Here is a 22,886-nt window from a genome sequence, read left to right on the forward strand (position 1 = left end):
GGGTGCCTGGGTGATTCACTTGGCAAAGTGTCTGACTCTTGACTTTGGCTCAGGTCACGATCCCACAGTGCGTAAGATGGAGTCCCGCATCGGGCTCTGCGCTGACAGCATGGAGCCTGCTTGGGATTCTCTCTCTCCCTCTCTCTGTGCCCCTTCCTTGCTCTCTCTTGCTCTCTCAAAATCAATTAAAAAACAAACAAAAACACAAACAAAAATAAAGTCTCTTTATCTGTATTTCCAATCTCAACGTCCCTTCCTCAAGAATTATCCTCATTTCCTTTTTTAAGCAAATAGACTCTGAATTTGCTATTGAGGGAGCTACCCAGTGTGTCACTTTTTAATTTGCTCAACCGTGAATTCTTGCAGAGAATTTCTCTCTTCATTTTTTTAAAAAAATTTTTTTTAATGTTTATTTTTGAGAGACAGACAGAGATAGAGTGGGAGCAGCGGAGGGGCAGAGAGAGAAGGAGACGAGACACAGAATCCGAAGCCGGCTCCAGGCTCCGAGCTGTCAGCACAGAGCCCGATGCGGGGCTCGAACTCAAGAACCGTGAGGTCATGACCTTAGCTGAAGTCGGATGCTTAACCAACTGAGCCACCAAGGAGCCCCAAGAATTTCTCCCTTCCTTAAGGCCAATAAAATGATGATGGTGCATAGAACATGCAGTAGAACATCATCGAAGCACTAAAACACATTCACCACTTAGATAAGCACATGAATGCACTAGCACTTAGGACTTCCCACTGACCATGCAGTTGAATAGAAAGAAGCAGAGCTGTGACCTCCACGTTTAAAAGACTAAGCAAATTATATATATATATATATATATATAATATTGCACAGCTCTGTGGGCATTCACTCATTATATTTCTGCAGGATTTAGATGCATTTGAAAAGCAAGGGACGAGTGGCATGAGAGAATCTGTTAGCCACTTTCTGTAAGAAGATAAATGAGTTTTTAACACCTCTTTTCTAAAAACCCAGGTATTATGTAAAAATACTTTCCTTTTATCAATAAGCATTTTTGGATAATCTCAGCAAACAATCCAGGCCAGAGTGAATTGGGTACTTACAATGTCAATGAAATGAGCCTACTAAGTTAGCCTCAGATCCCTGATCTGCTAAACGCTATCGGTATTTATTTATTTCTGCTCCCATTCAGTTACTTACGGTCCTATCCTGAATTTTGCCATTCCCTAGAATGCTTTTAGTCTCTGAAACCCTAAATGGCAGATTCCTCTGACTGCCTTCAATACCCTTGCCCTCGGCCCCTCCCTTAGACTCACCTTACAAAAAAAAGAAACCAATTTCATGACTGTATGCAACTCAAACCGTTTGTGGAAATCAATGCCAACAAATGTGTGCTCTCCAGGCTCGACATGGCCAAGCAACCCTGCTGTCTCACAGAGATATAAAAACCATGTGAGACTTGACTCTATGCCGTAAACCCGTATTCTCCCCTCTTTCTTTAGTCTCAGCATGCCAACTCGTGTTCTCCTTTAGAGTGCAATGGGAGAAATCAGATGGGAACGCCTTCAGTTTTTTACCATCCTAAATGAATTCATCTGCATCGCTGCCTTCTTTATCTTTCTCTGCACACTGTCTTCCTATAGCTCGGGGTCAGTCTCGCACTCCACTGTGTCCCCAGGGATCATGTTGTGTGGAAGCCTTCCCCTTACCCTGTGCTCACACTCTCTCTCCCTCCTTCTCCCCTCCCGCACCCCTCTCTCCTTGTTCCTTTCTTCTTTCCACTCACCGTGAGCTCAGGTCACTTAAAGTCACTTTCTCTGACCTCACTGCCCTCTTTCCTCCTTCCCCCTTGGTGCCCCTTGTTGCCTCACCGTTGTGTACCCAAGGATCTTTTTGATCTTTGTTTTATATCCACAGCATTTAACCTGGTTGACCACATCTCTCTACATTTCTGTCCCCCAGCTGCTGGGACACGGAGCTCTCCTCCTCCTTTTATACCTCACACCATTCCTCCTTCGGTCCTTGGGTGTCTCTTTCCGGGTGTTTCCCAGAAACTGGAAGTTTGTGTCTCTTAATCCCCATCACCTATTTCACCCATCCCCCTGCCCCCTCCCCTGTGGCAACCACCACTTTGTTCTCTGTATTTAAGAGTCTGTTTGTTTGTTTGTTTGCTTGTTTTTTAGATTCCCCATAGAAGTGAAATCAAATGGCATTTGTCTTTCTATGACTGGCTTATTTCACTTAGCATAATAATCTCTAGGTTTATACATATTGTCACAAATGGCAAGATTTCACTCTGTTTTCATGGCTGAATAATACTTCATTGTGTGTGTGTGTGTGTGTATACATATAGGTGTGTGTATATGTGTATATATATGTGTGTACATACACACACACAACCCACATCTTCTTTATCTACTCCTCTAGCAATAGACAATAGATTTTGAAATCAAAAGAACTGCAAGTCTAATACTGAGGGCAGAAAGATGCGGAGAAGATCATGGCCATACAATTCTTAGATGAAAGAGGGCCCACAAAGGAATAAAAGAGTCATAACACAGGCAAATAAACGCTTAGTGAACCTGAATTATCACTAAATTTTGAAACTTGTATTATCCAAAGAAGCAAAGGTTTACTCTCCACTAACATTACTCTTTCTTTTGAAACTATGCTTATTTACTTATTTATCCAATTAAACATTATATAAAAATAAATGCCATAAAACTAAGTCATTACAGTAGAATTAAATATAATTATAATCAAGTATAATTAAGTAAAGGTAATTAAGTTAAAGTCCACCACCATAATGTATAATTAAATGGGTAATAACAGAATCCCAGGAATACATGTTCATTTTAAAAGAAAGCATACAAATTATCATAAAACAATGTAATTATCATTCTTACAATGTTTCTATAACCAAACATAACTTATAATTAGACATTTTATAATGGCAAGGACTAAGGAATTTCAGAGTATCCTTAACATCAGTTTAATTTATACTCGTGGAGAATTTACTTTGCTCATTCTCTTGATAGAAGGCTTAGAAAAATCTAAGCCTCATTTTACTTATCTGTAGAATGGGAATGATGTCTTCCTTAAAAAAGTAGTCAGGATGAGATAGTGAATGTATCAAGCATATAGTAAGTAGTACTTAGAATAGGTAGAGTAGGTGGCTATTCTCATTAAGTTACTGATCCTAGTTTAGAAAAGAAAGGCTTACATATTTTTTTCCTTGAATTTATTTAAACAAGGAAAACCAAGAAACCGCAGGAAAAATACAGGCTTTAGTCTCAGTCAAAATGCTTACCTAAACTCTTTGCCTCATATTTGATTTTAAATCCTTGCCCTCCATTACTGCCATCAGAAATAAACTGAACAAACATTCGATTATCTGAGGTGAACAGAGTGGATGAAGGGCGACTGCCACAAAAACGACCATTTCCTCCATGGCTTCCCAAGGGTGGAGAATAGATATCAGGTCCATTTTTTAGCTAGGAACACAAAACAAAATTGCATAAATCCCTTCATCCAGAGAGAGCTGAAAGCACACAAGTCCTATCAATTTATGTCCCAGGAGAGAAGATTCATTTGTTTTTTGCAAGAAGTCTGCAAAGACAGTAATGCAAAAAGGTGAGAAGCACGACTCACCACCAAGTAATCGCCCTGGCTGCACGAAGAATCTCCATTTGGAATCTGGAAGGGCTGTTCAAAATGGACAGCAATGGTCAGACCACTCTGAACCAGGACATGCCACGAGCAGTTGAGGTTGGGACCGTAGGTCTCTGGATACTGAGGTGATGTGATGATCCCCCTGTCTGCATGCAAATATCCACCGCAACCTTTCCAAGAAAACAAAGGTATTTTATTTAAGTAACATTTGCAATAAGATTTTTATGTTGCCCTATTTTTCCTGAAGATTTTTAAAGCACAGGCAATAGAAATGTGGTTTGAAACTAATTGGGACCAAAGTATAAGAAGCAATCAGGCCAGCAGGCATTTGTTGAGTACACACGACAGGGTACTCATTTTGTGGTTGTTGCTAAGATCAGGATCTAGAAATAAGTAATAGAGGCAAATGATTCACTTTATGAAGCTTACTTTATAGGTGAATAAGCCATACAACAAATGCATACATAATATGTGGACGGGGATAATTCTACAAAGAAAGGTGAGGGGGAGGGAGAAGGGTACAGCATTCTCTGGGGACGTTAGAGAAGGTCGCGTCATCACAGAATCACCTCAAGAGAGACCCGGAGAAACGAGGCATCAAGCCAGATGGCGTTGCGAGAGAAGAACATTCTGGTTCAGAAAACGCTTGCTTTAAGGCTGGATGTGTCAGTGGTACATCATGCAAGTCAGAATGAATGAGACCCGGGGACAGATCCCAAAGGAAGCAGGGCTGGATCAGGCGGGGAAGTGAAAGGACTTATTCTGAGGAACAGAGGAAGATATTCAGGGGTTTGGAGCGTCAGCATGGCATGATGTGACTTAGATTTTTAAAAGCATCACTCTGTCTGTAATACCTAGACTGTAAGAGGGGGCAGAGAGAAGCTGAGCAGAGTGTCCGGTCGGAGGTGATTGCCTGGGTCCAAGGAGAGATGACAGAGCCTGGACTAAGACAGTACAGTGGCTGGGGTCTAGATGTATTGGGAAACTAGAATCACGGTGATTTGTTGACGGTGAGGACGTAGGGTGTGAGAGAAAGAGAAGGATCGAGAATGACATCAAGATTTTTGGCTTACACAACTAGAAGGATGCCCTTTCCGTCTATTAAGATTGGAAAGAGTGTGGAATGACCAGGTTTGGAGGGTGGGAGAGGGTGGGAAGCAAGAGTTCGAGTCCCACGTGTTAAATCGGAAATACTTCTAGATACGCAGCTGTCCAGGATGTAGGTGTGCGTGAGCACATGTACACATACGTACATATATACATGCACACATACATCTGTCATACCTAAGTACATGAGAGAGAGGCTGGGAGCAGAAGGAGAGAGTGGAGGGTGGGAGCAGGGATTAATTTTCCAGTTGTCAGGGACTAAACAGCTCAGGGAGGGAGTGCAGTGAGATTACACAACTACTTAATCACAGGTGGAAATTTATCTCAGGTCTGTCTGATTTCAAAGCCCGTTCTTTTAAGCAGCCATGTGACCTGCCTCCCTTGAGTGTGAAGAAGATAATTTATCTTCCATTGCTCCCTACTCTATAAAAGACATATATAATAGTGCAGGAAATATTAGATAAATGTTTAATGTCTATATCGAGAGTCGACTTTAAAATTACACCTCTTTGGTTAAAAACATCACAGTCTTTCAATGTTCCATTTTCCATGAACTGCTTCTTTAATTTTAACCCAGTTTGGGTTTACTGGATTTATTACTGGACTTCCCATTTTATCAAGTTTTGAAAGTCTCGGTCATACTGCACATGATCGCCTCCCACATATCGTGCACATTCTCTGACTCATCCAACTCATATTTTAAGAGAAACATAGTCTTCCTGCCAACCCTCAGATAAGGGATTTAAACCAAAAGATTTCTGAAGACACCTTCTATATTACTTCCGGTATTCCTTAGATTGAAGAGGACTCTGGCTTATTGTTCCTTTGATGGGTGGTGGGTAAGGGCTGTCTAGTTCTGTTCTAGCTGAAGCCCTCAGATAGGCTGAAAAATGGTTTTAAAGATGTCACCCTTTGTGCCTACCATGGATGCACCTCCTTTTGGGGGGGAAGATGCCATGCCCAGGGACCTGAAGGTAACAAATCCTTCTGTGCAATCCTGGACACAGTTTTTTGGACCAGGACTCAGTACCTGGCATAAGGATAGCCAGCCAGAAGCTGGGCAGAGACCCGTGTGCTCTCACTTACAATCTCTGTCCTGGCATAGAAAAATAAGCAGAGTATATTAGAGAGAGAGACAGAGACAGAGACAGAGACAGAGAAAGAGAGACAGAGACAGAGGGAGAGGGAGAGAGATGATGAGGTGAGATGATATGACATGACATAAAAAATAATGGAACTTAGTACCCTTATGAAAGGACGCATTAAAGCCCGGTCTGGTGACACTGAAGTCAGAGGTGAACCGGATGAACATGTACTCTCCAGTGGACCGGATGGGTCCAGGGATCTCTCTGCCACAGAGAACCGCTAGCTGCTGGGCCTGGTTATTGTCTCCTATGCCAAAGAAAGGAAATGTCAAGCGTGAAAATATAATGCCTTCAGAATCTCCTCCACCATCATTTGCAACCCAGACAAAGTGGCTCATATGTTTTTTACAGAACATCGCCATTCCTGAGAGATAATGAGATTCTCAAGTACAAGGACGCTCCAGGGGTTACATCATTCTGGCTCCAGCTCATGATCGAACTGCCTACCTTTCTCTTTACCCTTTATGTTAAAGTCTCCCTTGACAGTTCCCACCGTCTTTCTAAAAACGGGGCAACCGTTCCTCCTGGCACTAAAACTCAAAATCGGAGCACATGAGAGTCAGGAATGACGGAGGACCAGTGCTGATGTGTGTTAGAGACCCTGCTAAATTACTCTGATCACTGAAGGTCCAGTATCTGAAAGAGAAGAAAGATTGGCTCTTCGGCAGCAGATCCTGTACTATTGTGGCAAGGTCATTTGCCAAGAAGTGTGCAACTTTTATATGAACCTCAGCTCCAGAGAGTTTTTTGGTTGTGGCTGTGTTTTTTGTGGGTTTTTAAAACTTTATTTGTTTTATATCATTTATTCATGTTGCTATTAAACGAACACACGTATGTCCACCTGTGGAGGATGAGAAACGTTTCAGCCAGGGTGCCCTCCAAGGAGAGAGGCAAAGGACCACTGGGTCACTTCATGGCTCTTTTCCTTTTTACGACTCTTGAACATAAGCAACATGGAACAAAGCCGCAACCAAAGCCAGAATGGAGCAAAGGAGATGATAAAATATTTGGATACTTTGGCTGGGATTTTTTTTCCCCCTAAGGCAAATAATTAATAAACTTCAAGCTGATAAAAACCAAAAAATAGAGTACGAGACATGAGGAAATTTTCCCCTGTAAAACAACAATCAGCAAAATTAATCCTTCCGCCATTGATCGCCACCTAAAACGCACTAGTATTAACTACTCTAGAAAACAAGGTAGTGTGTGGGATTACAAATGCAATGGTATAGCCATAAATAGGAGAGGCTTGAAAGGTATTCTTTGGAGGGTTTGTGGCCTCTGAAAATTTTTGGTACTTTATAATTCAAAAGTTTCTCTCTTTAACTCCTTTTGCACGTGTTATTTTGCTATACATTTTGCCCTAAATTGTTTTGGTGGACTTACTCTCTAATTACCAATGTTACAAAATTTGGAAGTTCATTGTATGTTGTTATTTATTTCATAGGTGCATATTTTCTCTCTCAGTGAGACTGGATAGGATCTACTGATTTGTATTTCTTTTCTAAACTTCACCTCAGACCATGTGATGAAACAGTGCTTATCTCTAAATAATTACTTAGCCATCACCTAACTGATGAGTTGGTAGATAACCCAACAACCGTAAGATGGTTTGTTTCTCCCCACAGTATCCATAATAAATACGGAGGTATGTCTAGAGCCTTCCATGACTTCACCATATGGATGGTAGCAGGCATGAATCTGATCTTTAAGGGGAGGGGAAAATCAAAGGTAAACAGCCAGGGCTAGAAGGTAGTCTGGTGATTCTCTTTCTAGTCCAGACTCCTCATTTTAGAGACGTGGACGCTGGGGCCCAAGATTACCAGTAGCTGACATTTATCGAGCAATTATTATTACCACTTTGAGTGCTTTACATACAATATCAGACTTTATCATCACAATAATGCTATTAAGTAGGTATTTTTATTATCCCCATTTTGTAAATTGGAAACAGTCTTAGGGAGGATATATAATTTGCCTGAAGGCATAGAGCATAGAAGTCATCAAGGATTTAAAACCCTGGCTAATTAACTCCAGATGCTCAAACTATACTATTATATGATTTCCCTAAGATCACAAAGTACCTTTTATATCTATAAATAGATAAAAGGATTACTGATTTTTGACTTTTTTTTCTTTTTTTTGCCTTTTCCCCCCTTTTCACTGTTTTTTTTTTTTTTTTTTTTTAATTTTATCTAGGTCCAATGTAGTTTCATGGAACCTCAATTTTGGGGAATCTTGGTATGTAAAATTTGTTATTACATAGTCTGGAAAAAATTGATTCAGTCTTGAACCATCACCAGCCTGTAAAATGAATAAACAGGTGGGAGAGTGACTCAGGTCTCCCAGGAAGGCTGCAGGGCCCTCTCTGGGGTGGCCCAAGAATGTTCACAGCCAGCCTTGGACCAAGGGACAAAGGCCCAAGGCCTGTGATGACTGGCCAATTGCACAAGTGGCCTGTAAGTATCATTGGTTGTGGTTAATGGCTTTAGATATTTCCTTCAGGATGGTATATACCCCTGCTACTCGGAAGGAAAAACCTGGCTGGACGAAGAACAAATAATTGAAATGGGACTTGAAATTTTATTCTAAATGTAGACAAACACTGAGCCAATGAACAAAATACCCACCAACCGCCACATAGTAGGCACTCAACAACCACGTCTCGAATGAATCAATAAACAAATGAGGAAATAATGAACCTATTCGGCACCAACTCATGTTGTAAATAAAAATCTTTTTGGACAGGTTGCACACCAATTTAAAATATTATCATTGTTTTGGCATAGAAGTCAATCTGCAGAGCTCTCCAAGTTCTATGCCTCAGCAAGAACATTCTATAAAGTGGATATGATGAAACCTATTTCAGAAATATCTCTAATAAAGTAAATTGAAATCTAAATTAAGCAATTCCAAATTCTGCATCTACAACATGCCAGGGCTTTTGCTAGGGAATTTTGTGTTTATTATGTTCCCTAATACAACAACCTCACGAAGGAGATATCAGCCTCTCTTTCACAGACAATAAAACAGACCTGGAGCCATTTAGCAGTTTAGCAAAAACCACCTCAATAGAAAGTGATTTTTGAAAGAGTAGCCACACTTTACTTCATTAATGCAGTTACCTACTGAAGATGTTTTTTCAAAGTTTCTACTATATTCTGAACACTCAGAATATGTGTGCAAGGACACACTCATTTCATCACATGAGAAGTTTTAAATGTTAACATCCACAGGAATGCCTTGATGTGAGAAAAGACGGCAATTTCTCTGAGCAATGCGCTGGATGATGGTTGATGGAAAAGGGGGGAAAGTTAAGGTTTATCATCTCCTGTTTTGTACGACTGACTTGAGCGTTAGTGTCCAGCCTCTACAGAAGGAAAATCAAGCACCTCTGCCGTTTCCTAACTGCCTTTCACGGAAGTCTAGCGTTGAGGGGATAAGGAAGACACAAGCTTACCTGTTAGTAACCTGTGGGCAAAAAAGCAAGCACATGTTCGTTTGGTCCAGAAAAGGCTCTGAAGCTTTTTTTATTAATTTCCAAAATTTAACAATTGGGAAATTCATAGAAAATTCTGTATCTTTAACATCTCTTTAAAAAAAAAAAAGGAAGCTAATAACACTGAGCCTGCCTTCCTAGTAGCTGCCCCTTCAACTCTGTGCTCCAGATTAACACTTTCTTTGCTATGTCCCCTGTTTGTCTAGGTAGGCATGTGAGGTCGCAATGTCTGTATCTTGTGGTTCTTAAACTTTAGAGACCATCATTATCACCTGGAGGCAGGGACAAGGGTCAAGTGAGAGAGGCACTTGCCTCATGGGCAACATCCAAGGAGGTCCCAAAGACCTTAGAAAGCAAGATAAATAATACTTTACTGCAATAGTTAAAAACTGAAATTTAATGTAAAATGGTCAAGATATCACCATTTTCAACAAAGACAGAATCCAACCGTGCAGTTTGCATAATCTTGCCTTGCTTTCCTCAACCTAAACGTGGCCCCTGCCTGGAGGGCTTTTTAAATCACAGACCTAAGACCCACTTGGAGACTTTCTACTTTGGTAGATCTGGGGCGTGGCCATAAGATTGGCATTTCTTCCCTGGTGACACTGATCCTGCTGGTCCGACGACCACACTGGGAGAAACACTGGTCAGAGGACATGGCTTGCCTCTCCTCCAGCCTTGTGAACCGTGAAGCATGATTTTGCACATGTTGCATATTAGCATTATTTTTATCCCCCATCATAACATAGCCATACCACACCTGTGCATAGAGGAAAACATGAAAAAATACAAGCCCTTAATTCTACCTATTCTACCCAGAGATTCAGTAGACAAAGAGAATTGAATACAAGCAATTATATATCTATAATAATATATATAATAATAATAAATATATATAATAATATATAATATATATTTTTTTTCACACTGGTATCTTAAGGTCATAGGTATAAAATATCAAAATGTATCTCCAAGACCTTTCAAAAAGAAGGCAGCACCACCTGGAAACTCAGACCATTATTTCCTACTTAAGCCAAAGATAGTATTTTCTCTTAGTAATATAATGCTGTTCCTGAGATAGTATGTGCATTAGTTTGTTACAGGCAATTTAATATTTTCCTTATGTTCTTCAGAAATTGTAGCCAATTCTGGTATGGGATGCCTTCACTGACCCTAATGTCAGGGAACTTCCATACAAAACGGATGGAGGCAGTAAATGAGTATCACTCTAACTGAACATAACTCTGTATGTGTCAAGGTTGAAACTCGGTAGTTTTGTGTTTTGCTTGTATGTTTCTCACCATCTCTTATCACAAGTTTGTCATAGTCACATGTTCTGTGAGCTTCGATGTCCAGGGAAAGGATGTTGAGTTCCACGGTAGAATCTGGAGCCTGAATGAGCCACATACAGTCAGCGCTGTTACTGTAGCTTTCGGGCCAGCCTGGGGAGAAAAGAAAGGCTGGCGCATCTCCTGTCCTCAGGAACCCACCACAAGCACCTGTAAAATGAAAAACAACATCTATGAGATACCTCTGATGGAGGAGAATCTAGCACGTTCATTTTAAAATGGCAGCTCTGTACCAAAAGGACACAACCAATTACAACAAAGTTCTCAAAGAAACCTAGAAATATTTTATTAAACCTGCTGACTCACAAAGCTGTGATTTCTGTTCATTTATTTTTTGTGTAAGAAAAACACTGTATTCTGCTTTTTTCACCATAGCCTTGCCACACGGCCCGTTTATTAGTGTCTTAGTGTCTTTTATTTGTTAAGCACAAAGTTAGTCCACGTAGAAGACCTTCTTTTATTATCATTATTATTATTATTATTATTATTATTAATGTTTCCTCTGTACTTTACCTTTTTTTTGAGAGAGAGACAGAGAGAGAGCAAGCGTGCCCCAGCATGAGTTGAGGACGGGCAGAGGGAGAGAGAGAATCTTAAGCAGGCTCCACGCTGAGCATAGAGCCTGACACAGAGCTCAACCTCACGACCATGAGATCATGACCTGAGCCCAAATCAAGAGTTGGATGCTTAACCGACTGAGCCACCCAGGCGTCCCTCCTCTGTATTCTAATCTTTACTTTTTCAGCATAGCTGTTCACCATGTTATTTATATGTGGGCAATTTTGAAATCATTTTCAAATTAGTAAAATGTATAACAACAGCCTTTCTTCATTTCTTATTAATTTTTTAAAAAATTAGCTTCGTTAAAGTATTCTTTGTGTGTCATAAAATGTACCTTTTAACATCTACAATTCAGGGGCTTTTAGTTATAGTCACAAAGTTCTGTAACCATCAGGGCTAATTTTAGAACACTTTTACCATTCCAAAAAGACACTTTATACCAATTACCACTGATTGCCTATTTTCCACTCTACCAGTCCATGGAAACCACTAATTTACTTTCTGTCTCTGTCTATGGATTTGCCCATTCTTGCCATTTCATATACATATAATCGGACAACATGTGGCCTTTTGTGACTAGCTTCATTCACTTAGCATAATGGTTTAAGGTTTATCCGTGGCATATTTCAGTATTTCTTTCATTTTCCTTCATTCTTTTCATTTCCTTGCTTTAAGCCTGTCCAGTACTCCACTGTATGGATATATCACATTAAGTTGTATCAGTTGTGCGATATTTGGGTTGCTTCTGCTTTTTCACTATTATGAAGAATGCTTCTATGAACATTCAGTTTATAAATTTTTGTGTGGACTATATGTTTTCAATTCCATCAGGTATATGACTAGGAATGTAATTGCAGGATCATACGGTAACCCTGTGTTTCAATTTTTGAAGAACTGCTAAACTGTTTTCCAAAGTGGTTATAACTTTTTATAATTTTACCAGCAATACACAGGGTTCTTATTTTTCCACATCCTTGCCAACCCTTGTTATTGTTTGCTTTTGCCAACCCTTTTTATTGTTATTGATTGATTAAAATCATCCTAGGGAATGTTAAATATATATATATTTTTAGTATGCCATTTTAATTCACTTGTTCTTTTTTTTTTACTATACATACATACATACATACATACATATATTATTTTTATTGAGAGACACAGAGAGAGAGAACACGTGCAAATGGGGAAGGGGCAAAGGAGAAAAACGCAGAGAATCTTAAGCAGGCTCCAGGCTCCAGGCTCTGCATGTGGCCTGACACAGAACTCGGTCCCATGTCCGTGAGATCATGACCTGAGCCAAAATCAAGAGTCAGATGCTCAGGGGCACGTGGGTGGTTCAGTTGGTTGGGCGTCCGACTTTGGTTCAGGTCATGATCTCATGGTTCATGAGTTTGAGCCCCGCATTGGGCTCTGTGCTGACAGCACAGAGCCTGGAGCTTGCTTCAGATTCTGTGTCTCCCTCTCTCTCTCTCTGCCCCTGCCCTGCTCACGCTCTGTCTCTGTCTCTCAAAAAAGTGAATAAACATTAAAAAAAAAGAGTCAGATGCTCAACTGACTAAGCCACTCAGGCACCCCTACTATGTATATTTTTAAGTTATTTTCTCAGTGGTTGTTCTGGCAGTTACAATTTACATCTTAATTTGAAACAATGTAGTTTGGGTTAATACTAACTTAATTTGAATGGTACACAAAACTTGGCTCCAATAAAATTCTATTTCCATCCCCATCCTTTGATGCTATTTTTGCCATAAAAATTACACATTTAAACATTACAAATCCATCAACATAGTTTTATAGTCATTGCTTGACGCAGCTGTCTTTAAATCAGAGAGCGGGAGAATCACAAACAAAAATGCATTTACAATGTCTTTATATTTACTTATGTCATTATCTTACTGCATGCTATTTATCATGACATTTGTCAAGACATGCTATTTGTCAAGACATGCTATGGTACTTTCATTTCAGTCTAAGGCCTTCCACTAGAATTTCTTTTAGAGTAGATCTGCTCACAATAAATTCTCTCCATTTTCATTTATCTTGGAGTCTTTGAATTTCTCCTTAGTTTGGAGGATATATGTGCTGGGTATAGACTTTTGACTTTTAATCAACAGTCTTTTTATTTCACTACTTTGAATGTGTCATTCCACTGCTGTCTGGCTTTCATGGTTTCTGATGAGAAGCTAGGTGAGGACTCCTTTTACATGATGGATCACTTTTTCCTGGTGCTTTGAAGATGATCCCTTTTTCTCCAGCTTTGAGAGTTGGTGACTTGTCTAGGTATAGATTTCAGACAGCTTATCCTATTTGGAGTTTACTGGGATTCTTGGGTGTGTAGAATAATATTTTTCATCAAATTTGGGAAGTATTTGGACACTATATTCAAATATTCTTTGTCCCCCTTTATCTCCCTCCTTTTCTGGGGCTTTCATTGTACATATATTAGTATAATTGATAGTTTCTGAGGCTCTGTACAATTTTTTTCAGTCTTTTTCCTTCTTTCCCGTGGACAGGCCAATCTCAATTGACCTATCTGCACGTTCGCTGATTCTTTCTTCTATGTGCTCAAATCTGTAATTGAGCCAGCCCATCCAGAGAATTTCAATTATTATACTTTTCAATTCTGACATTTCTAGTTGGTTTTTTTCTTTTCATAATTTCTATCACTTTCTCGATAGTCTCTGGTGATACATTATTCCCATATTTTCCTTCAATTCTTTAGACGTGGTTCCTTTTAATTTTTCAACACATTTATAATAGCTAACTTAAAGTCTACATGTGTTGGGATATGCCTATAAAGCTCTAGTAGGCAGTTTACAACTCTGCCTCAGTCTTCACTTCCTGCTTACACAGACCCTCAAGATCACATAGAGTTGAGAGATCAGGGCCCTCACGTCCTCTCTTGGACATGTGCACAGTCCTGCACCTGTGTGTGGCTTTCTAAATTTCCAGAAATATGTCAGAGTTTTCCAAAGCTCCCTATGGGTATCTCATTCCCCAGGATTTTCCTTTTACAGTTTTATTCACCCTCTTGTTAGCTGCACCTGGTATTACTGCCACATATAACTGTGATGTTAAACAGTCGCCACTGATTGTTTTCTACAAACACCCTGGGGATAGGGCACAGAGCAACCGCTGAGGCAGGTCAAATGAAGACAAGTCCTGAGAATGGAGCTTTCCTAGGAAGCTGCCAGATAGGTCAAATAATGGTAATTCCTTAGGAATAGGAGATTTTCTGTAGCTCTCAACCTGTTCTACCCCTTCCAGTAGGCACTCAACTACTGGTTTCGCAGCTACTCTAGTTGAGGATTCTGCGAGGCAACTGCAAAGCTGAGGCAAGGGGAGAGATGGAAATAGGGAGAATTAAGATGCCAGAAAGCTGACTATTTTTCTGAGATTCAGCCATCATTCTTGAATAAACACTCTTTAGATTGTTGTGAGCTTTGATGAATTTCCAGGGTTCTCAAAAGCTGATCTTGACAGTTTTGACAATGTTCTCATTGTTTTCCTGCAGGAATGTTTTTTCAGAGGTCCTCACCCCACCATTCCAGAGGTTTCTGACTTTTATACCAGTACATGTTTGAATCTTACTAGGACCACCAGGAAGTGAGTGTAAACTTTTATGGGACTAGGTCCTAATTCTTGTGTCCTATTTCTACACAGGCTACAGAAGTAAAGAAAAAAAGAGACAAATGAAAGAAATTTTCAAGTGGAAGACTTTAATATTACTCAGGGTCTTCAAATGTTAAGATTTACCTTTATGTAAAATATTTCTTACCTTGAATTTATAAAAGGCAGTTATCAAACTAACCGACTTGGGGTCATTATTCTTTTTGGTCAAATATTCATTTTCCCTCATTTATAAACACATGCTGACATTGCAATTCCTGATCCTTTTGTGGTTGAGTGAGGTCATTTGACCAGTTTGAGCCAATGAATTATGAGCAAAATAATTTTGTCACTTTTAAGCTGAGCACTTTTGTACTGAGACATGCCAGAGCTCTCCTTCCTCTGGCCATGATCACAGTCAATGTCCCAAACAATGTCAGCTCCAACAGCCTGGGCTATGCAGTGATACTGATGACAAGGCACTTAGTTAATCCAAGAAGAATATGTAACACAAACCAGAAAGAAACTTTATGATTTTTCAGCAACTCAGAGTTTGGAATTGTTTGCTATCGCAGCATAACTGATCATGTCCTGACTGATATGCTGACTAATCTTTTCCTACTCGATGTGTTTAATTTCCTTCAAATGATCCTCATCCACATTAAGCTCAGTTTCCTTCGCTTTCTTTTCTTCTGCCTGTACCACATGCTTTGTCATTAAATAATTTAATTACTAAATTGTTATTTAACTGACATATGAATACTTTGTCTTTCCCAACTATTTTTAAGCTCCTGGAGAGTTGAGACCAGATCTTTGTCCCTTAATTGTCTCGGTATATCTATAGCAAATCCTCAATAAATATTTATTGAATTAAACTAAACATATGCATGTGTAAGAAATGCTGATGGTACAATGTGCAATATATAAATATATTTTAAAATTTTTTTTAGTTTTAATGAATCTTTCAGAATGCGATGCCACCCTATCATCTAGGTAACTAGTAAATTATAAAATTCTCTTATCTTCTTACTTTCACCTTCCCTTGTTCTCAAGGAAAATGAAATTTATGATATAATCACTCATCCACTTAACTCATCTAATTATAGAGCTTAAGTATGAGAAGAAAATTTGTCATTTTTGAGTACTAAATTATATTTGTTGATATAATATTTTCCCTGGGTAAGTGATTCTTTCTCTAACTTGAGATTTGTGGCTATAAAAAAAGCTTAATTCAAGTTTACTTAGAAGAGCTATCCAGAATTAAATGGATAGCTTCAAATTGCATTTGGCAATCTTGCTGATGGTTCTTTGCTCTTAGATAAGTAGATTAATATTTTAAGAAAGAGATTCATATTCAATTTTATGGAAACATCTTGTAAGGGGGGGGGGGTGGAAAAAACATCTCAGAACAGATTACTCTAGGTGCATTAAATGAAAACAAGTATGAATGATACATTTATCAGTTACCTCTGCCAATACAAATTCCCAAGAAGTTAGAAGCAAATAGACTCTAATCTTTTAGGATATATTTAGTCTTAGAACAAGTTCAAAGTTTGAATATTCTTCAATGAGAACCTATGATAATGTGTCTCAGTCAAGTACAGCCGATCCTTGAGCAGTGCAGGGCTTAGGGGTGCCGACCCCCAACACAGTAAAAAATCCATATGACTTTAAGTAGCCCATGTGCCCAGCATAGGCTCAAGCTCACGACACTGCGATTAAGAGCCTCATGCTCTACTGACTGAGCCAGCAGGTTCCCCCAAAATCCATGTAACTTTTGACTCCCCCCAGAACTTTATTACTAATCGTCTACCATTGACCAGAAGTCTTACAGATAACAGTCAATTAACACATATTTTGTATGTTACATGTATTACATGCTATAGTCTTATAATAAAGTAAGCTAGCTAGAGAAAAGAAAATGTTGAGAAAATTGTAAGGAAAACAGGGGCGCCTGGGTGGCCCATTCGGTTAAGCGTCTGACTTCAGCTCAGGTCATGATCTCATGGTTCGCAAGTTTGAGCCCCACATCCAGCTCTGTGCTGACATCTCAGAGCATGGAGCCTGCTTCAGATGCTGTGTCTCCCTCTCTCTCTGCTCCTCACCAGCTTACACTGTCTCTCTCTTTCTCTTTCTCTCAAAAATAAGTAAATGTTAAAAAAAAAATTTTTAATAAGGAAAAGAAAACACATTTACAGTACTGAACTGTGTTTACTGAAAAAATTCTCATATAAGATTTTTTCAATCGCCTTCATTTCAAACTTGTGTTGTTCAAGGATCAACTGTATACCAAGGTTGGGAATACCCCCCAAACTGGGCTGTCAGACTTCTATGACAACCCATAAAAGCCATTCAAAATTGTTTAAATAAAATTTTAAAGAAAAATCAGTCTCCCCAAACACTGCTTACCAAGGGAATTAAGGATGTCTTAAACATAGTCAAATAAAAGTTTGACAATTAGGCTAATTTTACCTTAAAACATGAAGGTTTATGACCAACGAAGGAGAAAGTGAAGCATTTCTGAAGGCACGTCTACAATGAAATCTAGAAAAGGGGTGCCTGGGTGGCTCAATTGGTTGAGCTTCCCACTTCAGCTCAGCTCATGATCTCATGGTTTGTGAGTTCCAGCCCTGAATCGGGCCCTCTGCTTTCAGCACAGAGCCTGCTTCAAATCTCTCTGCCCCTCCCCCACTCACTCACTCTCTCAAAAATGAAAATAAACATTTTTTAAAAAACTTAAAAAAAAGTGAAATCTAGAGGAAAAACAGTTAACTTCTGTCTTCTAGTTGACCCATAATATTGTGTGTGTGTGTGTGTGTGTGTGTGTGTGTGTGTGTGCATGCAGAGCATTTACAAATCAAATTTTCATAGATCTCTAAAGGAGTCTCTAGAAGTTATAAGTAGAATGCCTCATGGATATCAAACCCCTAATTAATATAAAAAATATAATGGGGAAAATATAAAAAAACCCACAAATGTACAGTTTTTACAAAAGGCAGTATTTATGAAATTAAAAGAACACCTGATATATATGGAGGGTTTTAGGGCTGCACTTATTCTTAGTAATTTACATATTTGCCACCTATTATGGGAAGGAACTTTGAAACCTATTATGGGAAGGCCCATGCATTGAAACCCAAAAACAGAATTTCATTTATTACCATTTGGTAAGACATACCTGGAGCAATTGTAGGGGAAGGTCCAACAGAGACATTCATTGCAAACCACTCCAGAAGGAATCCTTTCCCTGAGATTGAAGAGTCAGAAGAAAAGTGAAATGTCAAGGAATTTCTAGAGGAGCTAAAAGATTTGGTCTGGGTACCACAGTAAGTTCCAATGAGGCGGGAATGAACACCAAGCCCATCGTAAATCTGCACGTAAAAAAAAAAAAAAGATAATACAGCACTGAATTCAAGTAATTACCTCTATTTTTCTTCATAAAAAAGAAAACTAAAAGGTTGCCTTATGTTATTATAATTTCATCATAATGAAAAAATAAACAAGTAAACACCATATGTCAGTTGAAATAGAAAGCACCATTGAATATAAAATATGACTGCAAAAAATTTTAAGGTGTTTTAAAATAATTTCATCTTTGCTGCAGAATTATGTTAATACATAAGCTGTATGCAATATAGCTCATTATTTGATCTACAGTAAAATTTAGGGGTGGAAAATTAGGAATCAAGATAGTTGTACAACAATAGAACTTATTGAATGTGCTTTGGGGCCTCAAAGGAAGGAATTAGAAAGTAACAGAAAAAGCAACAAGAAGGAGGAAAGGTTTAAACAGGCAGGTATCGGAAAGTAGAATTAATGACAACAAAAGAGTGACAGCTTGTGAGGGCTCAACACACATTCAAATCACTCAATTATTTTTTTTTCATTTGGTTGAAAATATGAAGTTACCTATTTAGAGACATATTTTTATAGTTACAAACACATAGCATGGAGCACATTGGTTTTTTCGGCACATGTGGAAAAATGCCATCCAACCATATTTCCTATCCTTTACTTCATTTTGTAAATAATTTGGAACAAGTTCATTGAAATTGTTATAAATTTCTCTGCCGAAGCTAGGAGATAAGCTGTTTTTCAAACTATGTAATAATGATTTCCACACATACGAAGCATCTTTAGGTACTGAACTCTAGGTGAGGCCCTGCGGACCCAAGATGAATAAAATGGAATCCTGGCCTTTGAGAATCTGATAACATAGTTAAACTCACAGAAGGACAAAGTAGAGTAGTGGTTTCCAGGGGCTGGGGAGAGAGGGAAATGGGGAAATGTTGGTCAAAGGTTACAAAGTTTCAGTTATGCAAGATGAATAATTCTGGAGATCTAATGTGCAGCAATGTGACTACAGTTAATACTGAAATATATCGTACTATTTCTGTATTATATACTTGAAATTTGCTAAGAGGGTACATCTTAAATATTTTCTTTCACACACACAGACATATACGCACACAAAATCCAAACGATAACCATGCAAGGTGATACTAGTATTAATTAGCTTGACTGTAACAATTATTTCACAATGTGTACATAGGTTACAATATCAAGTTGTACATCTTAAATATACCCAATTTGTCGAATATACCTGAATAAAGCTAAAAAAAGAAAAAAAGAATGTGACAGTGTTTTTGAAACTGATGCAGTAACCAAAATCTGGATGGCCATAACCACCACAATTTTATATTTATTTATTTAAAAATGATCCTTCAAACTTTTAACACTCTAACATAAGAATACACAAGAAAATGAGATATGAGAGAGAATACTTAACTAAGATATACATATACACATAGACAAAGCCCAAGAGGTAAATTACAATAATGCTAAAAATAAAACTTAGAGAATCCAAAGAAAATAAATATAATGACAGAATTACCTTTTCATAGGTAATCTAGAAGAGGTAATCATGATCTAGGGAGGCCACCCCATGTGATTTACAAATGCTTCAACTGACATTAACTTGATTTGTTTTTGCAAATAGAAATTCACCAAAATTTACTAACACTGATTGCCCTTGGATACTCACCCTTAATTTGTCATAATAGCAGTTTTGAGTTGCTTCAATGTCTATCTCCAAGATTCTACCATGGATAACTTGAGACGCATCCACATTTACTATCCATTGGTAATCAGAGTTGTGGGGGTAATGTCCAGGCCATAAGGGAGAGGCGACTTTCCCATGAGTTCCCACAATATTATCATTGCCAAATACTAGGAGGGAAAACAGAGCAGTAAATCAGAAGTACTTAGAGTAGCTCTTTAATCAAATGAAAGAAACAAAAGGCAAGGGGTGTTGAAAAGGATGGACTTTTAATTGGCTGTGATTTCTATTCTGAACACTGAAAGAAATATTGCTTCCCTTTTGATTTCTGTACTATCTACTAGTTCCTTGGAGAACAGTGATTTTGTGAATGGAATTTCATCTCCTAAGAAGGTGGCATGGTGTGAAAAGAGGAGATAACTTCTCATGTGAAACGGGGTTCCCAGACCCCAGGAGACCTGATGACAAGTGAAGGGGTATTACCAGGCTCATTCTCTATTTTGTTTACCTATTTTCCTTTTTACTAAAGAATGGGACATGTTTTCAAAGTTTTGGTAAGAGAAACAGACATATTGGAATGCCATGAAAAACAGCTAATTATGGAAAAGTCAAGTTAGCAAATAAAAATATTAACATTTTATTCTATTAGAAGAAAACCCTGTTGTTATAATATCTGAGCACTTAACTCAATCCTAAAATATACTCAGTGTTTTGAATTTGAAGAATAGGGAGTTTGTGACTTCAAACGAAATACCCTTGGTATCAATATGCTCAACCTGAACTAAGTACGTTAGAAGGTTCTAACAAAATATCATGTAAAAAGTTTAATATAACATTAGGTAGAAGCGAGCTTAAAAACGATTACTAGAGCCACTCTCCCTTGCTCCTGGTGGGCCACGCACATGTAATTTAGTTTTTATAATATAGTTTAAAATGAAGTAATTCCACAAATACAACCAATCTAGGAGAACAGAGTTCAGGATTCTTCACTTACTGCATTACTAAAAAATGTGTTATCCTTTCTAGTTTGTAGGATGTTCTCTGGAAACCATCGATAAAACAGAAGCAACTTACTGTTAGTAAATGTGGCTTGGAAGCCTATGCCACTGCCTGAGCCATCGGAGACAAATCGGATCCACAGTCTGTGCCCAACAATGGATGAATAATTGAGGGGGAGGACATTTCCGCAATATCGCCCCACCAAAGTACCAGTGGCGTTTCCTTCGCGGATCTCCACAAAATCCCTGTTACAGTCCTGAGAATCCTCCAACTGGAAAGTTCTAATTTGAAAAGAGAGAGAGAGAGAGAGAGAGAGAGAGAGAGAGAGAGAGTTTTGGAGGATTAAATTGATAGAATAAGCTTTGAGATTATCCCGAAACACCTGCTGTTTTCTTTATAACTGTTCTTTATAAAACTTTAACTTTAATCACGTTATCTTTGAGCCAACTCCAAAAATTTCTTTCCCCCAAATTTGCTGAAATGCCTGTTGCAGAGATACACAGGCAATTAATACATGGCCTTCAAGGACTTTTCTTTCTAGGGGGAAAGATTGGGCAAGAATACAGGAAAAGACACATTATGAGGTAGAATATCATAAAGTGCCCTCGGAGCTAGAAGGGTTCGAAGATTTGGAGGCAGACGTATCACATCGGATTGTGAGGCTCAGTCACAGCTTAACAGAGAGATTGTTTCTGAGATGGAAATGTAAACATTAGCTGGATTTAAGGTACAGAAATGGTGAGCACAAAACGCATGTCGATAAGAGCACATACACAGAAAAAGGGTGAGGCTTATTTAGAAATCTGTGAGAGTTCTAGTTTGGTTAGAACATTGAGTACTTTTAAGAAAACATTGGGAGACACAGCTGAAGCAGTATCATGGGCTAATTTTGCCAGAGCTTAAGTGACAAAGGCATCTGTACTTAATTTCTGAAAAGGCAGGCGAAATATGGGATTTGTAACAATATAGGCTAGAGTTTGGAAATACGGCCTATTCAACTTGTATTATAATCTGCAGTTATGATGACATGGGAGAATGAAAGATAGGAAACAACATCTACTCAATGATTGCCACAGATAACATACAGAGTCTGGAACATGTAAGTGTTAAATGAATGCTTTCAGAATGTAGCTTTAGTGCTTTATAAACTTGGACATAATCAAGACGGTGTGAGGGGCGCCTGTGGGGTGCAGTAAGTTAAGCACCCAACTCTTGATCTCAGCTCAGGGCATGATCTCACAGTTCATGCGTCTGAGCCATGCATTTGGGCCCTGCACTGATGGCACAGAGCTTGTTTGGGATTCTGTCTCTCCTCTCTGCCCCTACCCTGCTTATGCTCATCTCTCTCTCTCTCTCTCTCTCTCTCTCTCTCTCTCTCTCTCAAAATAAATACACTTTAAAAAATTGTTAAAAATCAAGATAGTGCGGTATTAGTGCAAGGGTAGACAAAGAGATGAATGGAACAAAAGAGAAAGTCCAGAGAAGAACCCACCAATACAGCCCAATCCACGCTGCCAACATAATTCAATGGGGAAAAGAAAGTCATTTTATTTTTTTAATTTTTTTTTCAACGTTTTTATTTATTTTTGGGACAGAGAGAGACAGAGCATGAACGGGGGAGGGGCAGAGAGAGAGGGAGACACAGAATCGGAAACAGGCTCCAGGCTCCGAGCCATCAGCCCAGAGCCTGACGCGGGGCTCGAACTCACGGACCGCGAGATCGTGACCTGGCTGAAGTCGGACGCTTAACTGACTGCGCCACCCAGGCGCCCCAAAAAAGTCATTTTAACACGTGGTGTTTCAATTACTGAATATCCTTATAGAGGGAAGAAAAGACAAAAAATCCTCAACCTCTACTTCTCTCCACACACAGAAAATAATTTAATATTCCTCCTAGATATACACATAAAAGCTA

At 38.8% G+C, this 22,886-nt stretch overlaps 1 protein-coding gene across 1 annotated transcript in view; it reads right to left on the reverse strand.

Annotated features, from left to right (window-relative positions):
- CUBN (cubilin) overlaps nt 1-22,886 on the reverse strand; it is a 283,623-nt gene that overhangs the window by 86,346 nt on the left and 174,391 nt on the right. Inside the window, exons 37-43 of the mRNA XM_047868193.1 lie at nt 21,047-21,252; nt 19,958-20,142; nt 18,092-18,284; nt 10,696-10,893; nt 5,996-6,142; nt 3,623-3,813; nt 3,282-3,465 (exon numbers count right to left, since the gene is read on the reverse strand). Of these exons, the coding sequence (XP_047724149.1) occupies nt 3,282-3,465; nt 3,623-3,813; nt 5,996-6,142; nt 10,696-10,893; nt 18,092-18,284; nt 19,958-20,142; nt 21,047-21,252 (1,304 nt within the window). The remainder of the gene's footprint in view (nt 1-3,281; nt 3,466-3,622; nt 3,814-5,995; nt 6,143-10,695; nt 10,894-18,091; nt 18,285-19,957; nt 20,143-21,046; nt 21,253-22,886) is intronic.

This window comes from Prionailurus viverrinus, chromosome B4 (assembly GCF_022837055.1).
Source record: "Prionailurus viverrinus isolate Anna chromosome B4, UM_Priviv_1.0, whole genome shotgun sequence".
NCBI classification, from domain to species: Eukaryota; Metazoa; Chordata; class Mammalia; order Carnivora; family Felidae; genus Prionailurus; species Prionailurus viverrinus.